General features: G+C 46.9%; 1 protein-coding gene across 1 annotated transcript; it reads left to right on the top strand.

The window, feature by feature from the left end:
* The first annotated feature begins 5,268 nt into the window (after positions 1 to 5,268).
* On the top strand, positions 5,269 to 9,587 carry LOC106632915. Its single transcript, XM_042217673.1, has 2 exons — positions 5,269 to 5,464; positions 5,589 to 9,587. Exon 2 carries the CDS (start codon positions 6,108 to 6,110, stop codon positions 9,585 to 9,587), a length of 3,480 nt encoding a protein of 1,159 aa, XP_042073607.1. The 5' UTR covers positions 5,269 to 5,464; positions 5,589 to 6,107.
* Positions 9,588 to 11,834: the final 2,247 nt, after the last annotated feature.

An 11,834-nucleotide genomic window follows, 5' to 3' on the forward strand; every position in this document is an offset into this window, starting at 1 on the left:
GAAAACATGTGTTGGAATATAACCCAGTTAGGATCGATGCCATTCTTTCCCACTTTGAAATAATTATTCTCAGTGGATTTAATTCAGTATTGTCCCTGCCAAGTCACACATGAAGAGTGGAACAAGATGATATGAATTCAGGCTGCTTTTGTCTCCTTTGTTTGTGAAGTAACCTAATTAAATTTGTACCAGTCACTTGTTCATGTCAGTTTAATCACCCACGTGGGTTTCAGCAAAGGTTTGTAATGTTTAGAACTTTGCACATTCTGAATATTCACATGTTAGCAGTCTCTTTCTTTGATGTGATGAATGAATATCCATAGACTGCATATAAAACGGAGCCTTCTGTTCCTCATTTCAGGTTTCAGTATTGGGGTAGATCACCAATCCATCACAGAGCTTACACACAGACAATCATTCACTCTCACATTTACAGCTATGGGCAATTTGGAATCGCTGGTTGCCCTAAACCCACTGCACGTCTTTGGACTGTGGGAGGAAGCCGGATTACCTGGAGAGAACATGCAAGCGCCACACAGAAAGGCCCAAGCAGGGTGAGGCAACAGTGCTAACCACTGCACCACCATGCTCACCATTCCCAATGGACATAACTTCCAACTGTGAAAAGTAAAGCCAATGCTAACGTGCCCTAACACTGAGTTCTTTCTGCCAGCAGGAGGTGACTATTCTGGTGTCAAAGACGTGTGGTTGAGTAGAAATCCGTTTGTTCCCTTGATCTATGACCTTAGTAAACACTTTGCTGAGGATTTTGTGGGGGTAAAATGGGTATTCCTCTTCACATAAAAACTTTACTAATAACTTGTAACTGACCATATCGAGTTAAGTCATAATTCACATTTTGGAAATAAAATTAAATATTTCTGAAGGAAGGTAACAGTTGTTTATTTCAGTATATATTTTGGCCTTTTTTCATGTCGTCTGGCTTTGAGAAATGCACGTTTTCTACACGGGCAGTGGTGCAGCGATTAGCACTGTTGCCTCACAGCAAGCAGGTCCAGAGTTTTATTCCACCACCCGGCTGGGTCCTTTCTGTGTGGAGTTTGCATGTTCTCCTCATGTTTGCGTGGGCTTCCCCAGTAGTCTGGCTTCCTCCCACAGTCCACAGAAATGCAGTTAGTGGAATTAGGTTAACTGGTCATTCTAAATTGCCCATAGGGGTAATTCTGAGTGTGAATGGTTGTTTGTCTCTATGTGTTAGCCCTGTGACAGACTGGCGACCTGTTGGGAAAGGCTCCAGCGACCCTGAAATGGTGTTTTCTACATACTGCGATGGGCGTGTCCCTCTTAAAATCTAAGCCTATGCATGTCTGAATATATTGATGGCAGATTTGGAAGATCTTTACAGTAATTCTATAACTATTTCTCAGCATTGAGTGACTCCATACTGGTTTCCCTCTATTTGATCTAAAAAATCTGTATAATTAATAACAGTAATATTTTTGAGGGATGTTTCGTGTTCAATTAATAAACAAAAATAGTTGCTACAAAAATGTTTGATACAAAATAAATAAGTTGAATGAACATTCTCCAAATGTGGTGATTCCATAGTTTTTGACTGGGTTGTAGAACTCAGTGTGATGTTACATCGCGTCCTATAGGTGGGGCCATGCTGTGGACGTTTGAGGCACCGAGTATGTTTGCTGAAGACTCTGTGAACGATCGTTCTAGCGCTTTTACGTTCCAGGGAGTTTTATGGTCACAATAGTTTTTAAATACTTTAGCGATGCTGTAACTAACATATTAACATTAAATCTGTTCAATGTAAAATTCTGAATTATTTGTTGCAGTTTTATTAAGGTTGCAAGTGATAAAGCTCTCATCGTCTTTCTCTGTCTCAGCTTCATCCACACTTTTTTAATCTACTAAAACGCTTGGCTCAATTAGGAAGAGCAGGAGGGACATGATGCTGCCTCACGCCCACTTCCCTCTCTCTCTCTATCGCTGTTACTCTCCAAGACTGTCCCCCCACCACCAACTAGAGGGAGAGGGAGAGAGACAGGCCAGAAGCAGAACAAGTATTTGCTGAGATCCACAGAATGTGGAGGGAAAAGACTGCAGACCATCAGATCATTAGTGCTCTCCCATTTTCTCTCTCTCTCTTTCTCTCACACCGAGTATTCTTTCCATTTCTCTCTCCACCTTTCCTTATCATCCCCACTGCCTGTCGGCCCTCCCTCCTCTCTCCCTCAGTGCAGAGCTAATGTGCTGCGTTGGCCTGTTGAGAACAGTCTGCAGCACTGTGCTTCGTTCTCCACTAATACGTCATGGAAACACACGCACACACGCGTCTACAGAGCTATGCCCTCAAAATATGAAATACAATAAACCACCCAAATACACCAGACCTAAGGTTCAAGCTCTTATCACAATCTGACCACCTCTACACAGTGTTAAGGTTTTAGTACATGGACTGATATTTGATTGGTCGTGCAAACTAAACAAATGGGTTTCCTTTGCCTTACAGAAACCTGGGTACAGCAGGATGATTGTGTTCGTTTTAAACGTTCACCATCCCTGAGTCAGACTAACTGTCAGAATCCTCTAAGCACAGGCTGAGGAGGGGGTGAAGGAGCAATCTTCCGATCCAGCTTATTAATCAACCAAAGATCCAGACAGACTTTTAATTCATTTGAAAGCCTGATTCTTAGCCTTGTTCACCCCAGCTGGAAAACCAAAAAACAGTTTTATTTGTAGTTCTCTATCATTCACGTAGGCGTTACTCTGAGTTTCTGTCTAATTTCTTAGATTTTTTTTATCTGGTTTAGTGCTCAGCTCAGATTAAATAATTATTGTGGGTGATTTTAACATATGGCATAGAAACTGAACATTTAACAGTGTTTCCTGAAAACCCTCTCCTGTCTGATCATTTCCTGATAACATTTACTTTTACAATAATTGATTACACAGCGGTGAAGAGTAGACTTTATCACAGTAGATGTCTTTCTGAAAGCGCTGTAACTAAGTTTAAGAATATAATCCACCCACTGTTATCATCTCCAATGCCCTGTACCAACACAGAGCAGAGCAGCTATCTGAACGCTACCCCAACAGAGGTCGATTATCTTGTTAATAATTTCACCTCCTCACTACGTACGACTCTGGATACTGTAGCTCCTGTGAAAACTAAGGTCTCAAATCAGAAGTACCTGACTCCGTGGTATAATTCTCAAACACGTAGCCTAAAGCAGATGACTCGTAATCTGGAGAGGAAATGGCGTGTCACAAATCTAGAGGATCATCATTTAGCCTGGAGAAATAGTTTGCTGCTTTATAAGAAAGCCCTCCGCAAAGCCAGAACATCTTACTATTCGTCACTGATTGAAGAAAATAAGAACAACCCCAGGTTTCTCTTCAGCACTGTAGCCAGGCTGACAAACAGTCAGAGCTCTTTTGAGCCAACCATCCCTTTAACGTTAACTAGTAATGACTTCATGAACTTCTTCACAAATAAAATTTTTATCATTAGAGAAAAAATTACCAATAATCATCCCACAGATGTAATATTATCTACAGCTACTCTTAGTACCATTGATGTTAAGTTAGACTCTTTTTCTCCAATTGATCTTTCTGAGTTAACTTCAATAATTACTTCCTCCAAACCATCAACGTGTCTTTTAGACCCCATTCCTACAAAACTGCTCAAAGAAGTCCTGCCATTAATTAATTCTTCGATCTTAAATATGATCAACCTATCTCTAATGATCGGCTATGTACCACAGGCCTTCAAGCTGGCTGTAGTTAAACCTTTACTCAAAAAGCATCTCTAGACCCAGCAGTCTTAGCTAATTATAGGCCAATCTCCAACCTTCCTTTATATCAAACATCCTTGAAAGAGTAGTTGTCAAACAGCTAACAGATCATCTGCAGAGGAATGGTTTATTTGAAGAGTTTCAGTCAGGTTTCAGAGCTCAGCACAGCACAGAAACAGCTTTAGTGAAGGTTACAAATGATCTTCTTATGGCCTCTGACAGTGGACTCATCTCTGTGCTTGTCCTGCTAGACCTCAGTGCAGCGTTCGATACTGTCGACCATAATATCCTATTAGAGCGATTAGAACATGCTGTAGGTATTACAGGTACTGCACTGCAGTGGTTTGTATCATATCTATCTAATAGACTCCAGTTTGTGCATGTAAATGGAGAGTCCTCTTCACACACTGAGGTTAATTATGGAGTTCCACAGGGTTCAGTGCTAGGACCAATTCTGTTTACATTATACATGCTTCCCTTAGGCAGCATCATTAGAAGACATAGCATACATTTTCACTGCTATGCTGATGACACCCAGCTCTATCTGTCCATGAAGCCAGATGACACACACCAATTAGTTAAACTGCAGGAATGTCTTAAAGACATAAAGACCTGGATGGCATGATCCTGGGCCATGTTGGCCCTGTATTCTTTGTTTTCATGTATTTTTGTATTTTGTTCTTTATTTAGGCCATGGTTCCTGGGTTGCTCTGTTAAGTTGTTCCTTATTTGATTTCCTCTTGTGACTTTTACCCCCTGTGTGCCCCTCTGTATCTGTGAGCCCTCGTCTCCCCTCCTTGTGTTTTATTCCATGTTTCCCCAGCCCGCTATGCCTGTGCTCTCCTGTCTCTCTCTCTCTCCTGTCTGCACCTCTGTGTACTTCCTGTTTTACTTTGACAGTCTCCCGTCAGTGTTGTGTTACTCCTGCCCTGTCTTGTTATGATTATCTGTGTCAGCTGTGTTTCCCGTGTGCTCCCACTTCCCTCGTTAACCCTCTGTGTATTTATGTGCATGTCTCCCTCAGTTCGGTGTCGCGTCGTCAATGTCTCCTCACCGAACCTGTGTGCTTTTCTGTGTTCCCTCGGTCCCCAGTTAGCATTCCCAGTTTAGTTCTGTTTCTTTGTGAAGCCATAAAGCAGTGATTTTGAGTTCAGCTTTTTGTGTCCGTGAATTTTGCATTTGGGTCCTCATCTGCCTCCACACCAATTAGTTAAACTGCAGGAATGTCTTAAAGACATAAAGACCTGGATGGCCGCTAACTTTCTGCTTCTTAATTCAGATAAAACTGAGGTTATTGTACTCGGCCCTGAAAATCTTAGAAATATGGTATCTAACCAGATTCTTACTCTGGATGGCATTACCTTGGCCTCCAGTAACGCTGTGAGGAACCTTGGAGTCATTTTTGACCAGGACATGTCCTTCAACGCACATATTAAACAAATATGTAAGACTGCTTTCTTCCATTTGCGCAAAACATCTGAACCTGTGTGTGTTTTCCCATATTACTAACATGCCAATTTGTTTGTTGTGATTTATTATCAGCCAGACTCATATTTGCTTTAAATGTCAAATTTATTTACGACGGAGTGATTTATCTAAGCTTGGAATGGTACGTGTTAACGGCTGTTCATAGATCCTACCTGCCGGATCTTCTTTTCATTGAGATTGCCGTTATGACTGATGAAGCCGAGCTGGTGAGTTTCTGTGTTAACTTAGTAACGTGTTAAAGCTTATAAATATGACTGTTACTAAACTGTACTGTCATTAATAGTGTTGCTTTGTTAATGTTGTGTGGTTGTTTTATTTTGTGTCTTTCAGTTGATTACCTGGCTTCTGTAAAGGCACGGTTACTGTACTGGTGTTAGTTTGTGCTTGTGCAATAAAACTTGTAAAATACAGCAACCAGATGTCCGAGCCTGAGTACGACACAGTTTCATCAGTCAAAACACACCCTTACGGTGGGAGTTTGCTAAATTAAAGGTAGTTAGCTTAGTAAAAACCGTACAGTAATCAACACTTAGCCAGCCCCCGCGACGGAGAAGCGGAGGAGGGTCTGTGTCGACTACGGAGAATCCAGCAATTAGACGGAGCCCGGCCGATCGTCACGGCCGATCGACGTGACTTCGTTCTCAAAACACCGTTAAACCCTCGTACGTGAGAGACTGTGTGTGGATTTCTTTGCTGGGACTATTAGGGCGCTGGCGTAGGATAAGCCAGCCGCCGAAAACGAACTTTTAATTCAGTTACTAGCCGTTAAGTGACCGGAAGTGGGTCGCCGCCATCTTTGTTGAGGGCAAAGGAATAACGCCGGTAATAAACAAGAAGGAAAAAGTCAGTATGGCATGCCGAGAAGAATTGAAGAAAAGGCGGTCCTCTGCGCAAGCAGCTTTCACTAGGAAAGCCAATTCCATTGCCTTTAACATTGACCTTCTGACTGAACATGACCTCATGTCTGAAAGTAGGACACTCAAAGACAGTTATAGTGAGGTTTGTGATAGCAGTTTTGATTACATCGCTGCTATGGAAGAAGAAGATGCAAGTGGGCTTGCAGCAGAAATAGCTGAGGTGGAGAAGAAGCTGCAGGACTGCCGCTCAAAATACCAGACCACAGAAATGAAGCTAAAGGAAGCGTCATGGTCTCGTTGTGCATCAGGTCAGTTTGACAGTCTAAGAGTTGACCTAAAAGATGCGATTAGCCAGGTGGAGGCGCTCAAAATGGGTCAAATAAAACAGGATCAGTTTGACTCAATGCTCCCTGCTGTGGAAGGCAGAGAGGAAGCTCTGAGTGAGTTTGTGCACAAGTGGGATCGTTATGTTCCAGAGAAAGAAGTGAACGTTATGCGAGCTTGTCTCAAAGAGCTCAAGGAAAGGAGGAGAGTGGCTATGGTGGTGCTGGCTACCACCCTAGATGGAAGAAGGAGATCTGGGTGTGGCGACCTTAGAAGCAGGACTAGCAGTGAAGGTGAAGGCAGTGATGAAGGTGGCGGTGGAGTGACGACCAGCACTAGCAAGCCCAGTGGGCCCGCTGCAACCGGTGGAGATAACGGCCCAGCGCATGCCAATGGTGCGCTAGATGCTGACGTGCACCCTGCTGCATGCCAAAGTGCTGCCGTGGGCAGTAGTAACCAGGTTATTGATGAAGGTGGCCCTGATGGGGCACGAACTGCAAGTCCTTCCATTGCAGCCCTTCAAACGCCACCACAGGGACCACTATCCCAGGGTCTGGGGAGTCCTGTGTTCAACCCTGGCCCCTCAGGCACGCCACAGCAGCTTCGGGGAGTGCATGGTGTGAGACCCAATGGCACTGGGGCAGGACAGAGCACGTCTACCGTCTCTCAAGGATCACTCGGAACAAGGATCGCACTCGCACCCCTGAGCCTGCCAAAGTTCTTTGGGGACAGGAGAAGCTACTGGCGCTGGAAGAGTAACTGGGGGACCCTCCAAGCATTAGCGGAACCCACAGGTTCCCCGGAGTGCAGGCTCTTCCACCTGATGGACAGTATTGCTGATCCAGTAAAATGTGAACTTAGGCTGTCTCACTGCCGCACTGCGAGTGAGGTTTTCCGAGTTCTAGAGGACTGTTATGGTGACGTATCACAGATAGCAGATGACATTGTACTTGAACTACAGGAGTTACCGGGCGTGCGCAACAACAAACCCAGAGAGGTTTTGCAGTTGATCCAAGCTGTAGAGAGGGCGCTGTTGGACTTAATAGACCTAGGTTGTGAAGATGCCATAAAAAATCAGTTGGTGATCCGGTCACTTGAGAGTAAGCTGCCGGACAGTATGAAAGAAAGGTGGCTTTTGTACCGATGTGATCCTGTCAATGGTGTCAGTCCACAGAACCGGTTTGATAAGCTATGGCAGTTCCTGAAAGATCAGAAGACAGTTCTGGTGCAACTGGAGCAGTTGCAATCCATCAGACAGTCTAATACTGCCAGGGCAACTGATCCGAGCCCCCACGAGAAACCAAAAGAGAGACCTGATCGGAGGATGGAGAGACGTTCGTTCACCAAGGCTACTGCGAGCGAGACGAGAGGTGAGCTGTCACAGAATCCTTGCTGTTTGTGTGGCGAAGACGGTCACGCAGGGCGTTTATACCGCTGTAAGACATTTAAAAAGGCCAACTCATCAGAGCGGAGAGCTTACGTGAAAAAGACAAAAGTATGTCCCAGGTGTCTGGACTCTCATGGGAGTGATGACCCGTGTAGTAAAAACTTTCTGTGTCGTAATGAGGGATGCAGAAGGGGTGACGCCCCATCGGATCACCATTTCTTCCTATGCCTTAAAACTCCAACTAGGAAAGATGCAGCTAGGCAGGGGACCAAAGCGGATAAAAGGAGGGAACCCCGAGGCCCGACGGAAGAGCAAGAGGCTGTGTTTGCTGGCCTAGGTCTGTCCCCGGAGCAGCTGGAAGCTGTTCGAAGGGCTTGCACAAACAAAGTAACGTCAAAGTTGTGGGCTGGCAGAGGCTCGGAAGATGAGAGTTGTCTGAAGGAGCTCCCGGTCCTCATGATGTTGTTGGACGTCACCACCAAGAGGGGAGACTGGATTGGAGCACTCATCGATTTAGCCTCTGACACGAATTACATCACCCACGAGGCAGCGGAAAGGCTTGGTCTGCCTGGTGAACCAATCACCTTAGTTGTTCATGGTGTTGGTGGTATGGAGGCAAAAGTAGAGACAAAGAGATACCTGGTGAGCATAAAAGTAGCCACAAAGAAGGGAACATGGCGACTCCATGAGATGGTTTGCTATGGATTAGAAGAGATTGCCAATGTGGGTCACGTCGTGGACTCTGGGCGCCTGGAGAAGTTTTTCCCAGGCTCCGTCGAACCGGGGGAACTGATCCGCCCGGAAAAGATTGAGCTACTCATCAGCACCCGGGAGGGTCGTCTAGCCCCCCAGAGAATGATGAGGTGCGGTGACTTGGTTCTGTGGGATGGTCCGTTGGGGAAAACCATCAGTGGCGCACACCCAGATCTGTTTGAGGATGTGGAGGTGACTGCACGTCTCTCATCAACCCATTTTGCGTGCTCCATGAGGGCGGAGTCTCAGAGAGTTGTGTCCCTCCTTAACTGCTGCCCAAAACCAAAGAACAGCATAGAGGTCGGTACCACGGCTACATCCAACACTGAGATCATCAAATGGCTGCAGTGGGACAGTATTGGTGCCGCCTGTGATCCCATGTGTGGCGGGTGCCGCTGCGGGAAGTGCGCCCCTGGAGGGAAGGAAATGTCACTTGCTGATGAAAGAGAGTTGGAGATCATCAGAGGAGGTCTAACCTTCAAGCTGAGTGACAATCATAGTGACAAGCCCCATTGGGATGCTAAATATCCCTGGAAAGAGGACCCTGCGACCCTGCCTAACAACCGCAAAGCTGTGGAGGCGACTTTCCTGAAGTCAGAAAAGCGCCTCGAGAAAGATCCGCTATGGAAGGCAGCTTATGCTAAGCAGGTGTGTGACATGCTGGCTAGGGGGGCCGCTATCCAGCTTTCCCAGACGGTGTTGGACGAGTGGAAAGGAGCCGTGTGGTGGATAAACCATTTGATGGCGCCCAACCCGCACTCCAACAGCACGCCGGTGAGGCTCGTTTGGGATAGCAGCCAAGTGTACAGAGGTGTTAGTTTGAACAGCATCTTGATGAAAGGCCCAGATGTTCTGAAGGTTTACATTGGTGCCGAAACCCAGGCTCGCCATATCAGACTTGCAACACACACAGCCGCTCCAACTGCTCCCCCAAATGCTTGCAGAGATGGCAGAGAGCAAGCGCCAGCACAGATGGGGACCAGACAAGCATCTACCACCCCAAATTGAAGGGTTGATGGAGCAGCTCAATAAGACTTTAAACTCCATGATTCATAATTTCATTCACAGGGATAAATGCAATTGGGATCACTGGTTGGACCCTCTGTTGTTTGCAGTGCGGGAGGCACTCCGCACTTACAACAGTTTTCCCCCTTTCACTTGCTGTTCGGCAGGAAGTCGCGGGGTTGTTGGACCTGATTAAAGAACACTGAGAGGACCGTCCAGGCCCAGCTAAAAACAAGATTCGGTATGTCCTGGACCTGAGCCCAAAGCTGCACACAGATTGTCACAGGAAAATTAGCTCTAGGCCCGGGAACGTCAACAGTGCCTATACAACAGAGAGACTAGACTCGGGCAATTTTCACCAGGGGCCAAAGTGCCTGTATTACTCCCTTCTTCAAGCTCAAAGTCACTCGCCAAGTGGCATGAACACTTTGTGGTTCTTTCATGATGGATGGGAGTGACATGGCAGCCAGGATGTTGCAGTCTGCTGCCACACAGAATGGTTGGTGAACATGGTGGTCCTGGAGGGGTTTTGTTGATCCTGGCAGAGAATAAGCTGGCAGTGGGGCCAGGAACTCCATGAGAACGCTTGCAACTGGCGGTGGGAAGCCAACCAGTCATGGCCCAGAGGAGGACGCTCTGTGGCATGTCTCCATCCTGGTCAGTGGCGGAGGAGCAGGGCATATTGGCATTGATTTCATTTTCCACTGCGATCTCTCTGCAGGTCCCGGCGGCTACAGGTCCTGCATCCCACTCACCAGGAGCTGCATGAGTGTTGGGGCAGGAGTGCTGGAGGTGCAAGTGGCTAGGGCACCTTCGCCGAAAGCGGAACCGCTGTTGTGTGTGGTTGGCCCTATGATGCTGTCTCCTGTTCTTAGAGAGACATACAGCATATTGGTAAGGTTCCACAGGGGTCCCCACCACTTTCCAGTGCCTCATGGACCGGGTGCTGCAGCCACATGCTACACATGCTGCCACTTACCTGGATGATGTCATCATCCACGGTGACATTTGGGCAAAGCAGGTGGCCACGGTCCGTGCAGTCCCTGAGGCTGTCAGGACTCACAGCCAACCCAAAAAAGTGTGCAGTTGAACAGAGGGAGGTAGAGTATCTGGATTACCTTGGCAGGTGCGCCCACAGGGAGAGAAAACGACGGCCATTGCATCCTGGCTGCAACCCAGGCCAATCTGTTCCCAAAATGAAGGGGTGTATCAGGCATAAGCTAATCAACGTGTTTTGCCCATTTACTTAATGTCTAATGGCACTACAAGATATTTATGAACATCCCCATGCACACATCTAACCTCCACCCACTTTGCCTGCACCACTGACCCTGGCTGAACCAGGGTTTTTGTTGCAGCCCAAGTCCACCAAAGCCTGGTGCATACCCCCTTGGCACCTTACTGGAACACCTTACATCCCTCCCAGGATAGTGTTACGGGGCCGGCGAAATGAAGTGCCCCGGTCACCTGCACCTTAAACATGAAAGTCACAGGAAAAGAAGACAGGAAAGAATGGGTTAGTAGGCCTTATCGGAGGGGGTCAGGAGGCCTCCTTGTAGCTGGGACTGGTTGATTTTCTTGGTTTGCTTGATGTGTTCTCTTTATTTACAGTGCAGTTTCTCCCACAGGGCATCTTTCCAGCCACTCTCTGTCGTCTCCACACACGTTACTGCAGCACAGCTTCACTGTCCGTTCTTCCCCTGCAGGTCTCAGCGCCCTACTGAAATAGGAGGATTAGATGATTGCTGCCAGCTACACCAACCTTTCTTCCAACACCACAACCAAACCCTCTACTCCATGTCAGACCCTAAAGCAGAAAAAGTGCTGACTTTGTCTTTGCATATAGGTATATTCCACAGGAGTTCACTGGCTTTTCACCTATTGAGTTGCTATATGAGCGTGAAGTGAGAAGGCTTCAACCTTTCCAAGATGGCGGCGCGTGAACAACGCGAGGCTCAGTGTCTCTCCAGAATCTGCTATTTAGCGGTTTTTATGTGGTGTTAGCTTTAGCTTAGCCCGTAGCCCTCCGCGCCTACCTCGCCTTTGTTTACGATCTCGGCGCCGTCTGCGTGCACTTCCGCCCGGCCGGGGAGAGTGGGCAGCCTCCGGTGTTCTGGAGATCTCTGGGATGAGTCGGAGATCGGCGATAAAACTGTTGGAGTTGTGAGTCCAGATGTCCAGAAGCTCTTGTCTGCTGTAGGTCAGCAACGCACAGCAATTCTGGACGAATAATCCGGTTAAAAGTAGATA

The sequence above is a fragment of the Haplochromis burtoni genome, unplaced genomic scaffold, assembly GCF_018398535.1.
Source record: "Haplochromis burtoni strain Fernald_Lab_line unplaced genomic scaffold, NCSU_Asbu1 Contig_2530, whole genome shotgun sequence".
NCBI classification, from domain to species: Eukaryota; Metazoa; Chordata; class Actinopteri; order Cichliformes; family Cichlidae; genus Haplochromis; species Haplochromis burtoni.

Coding starts and splice junctions, on each gene's coding strand:
- LOC106632915 (XM_042217673.1), top strand. CDS start 6,108: ATGGCATGCCGAGAAGAATTGAAGAAAAGGCGGTCCTCTGCGCAAGCA.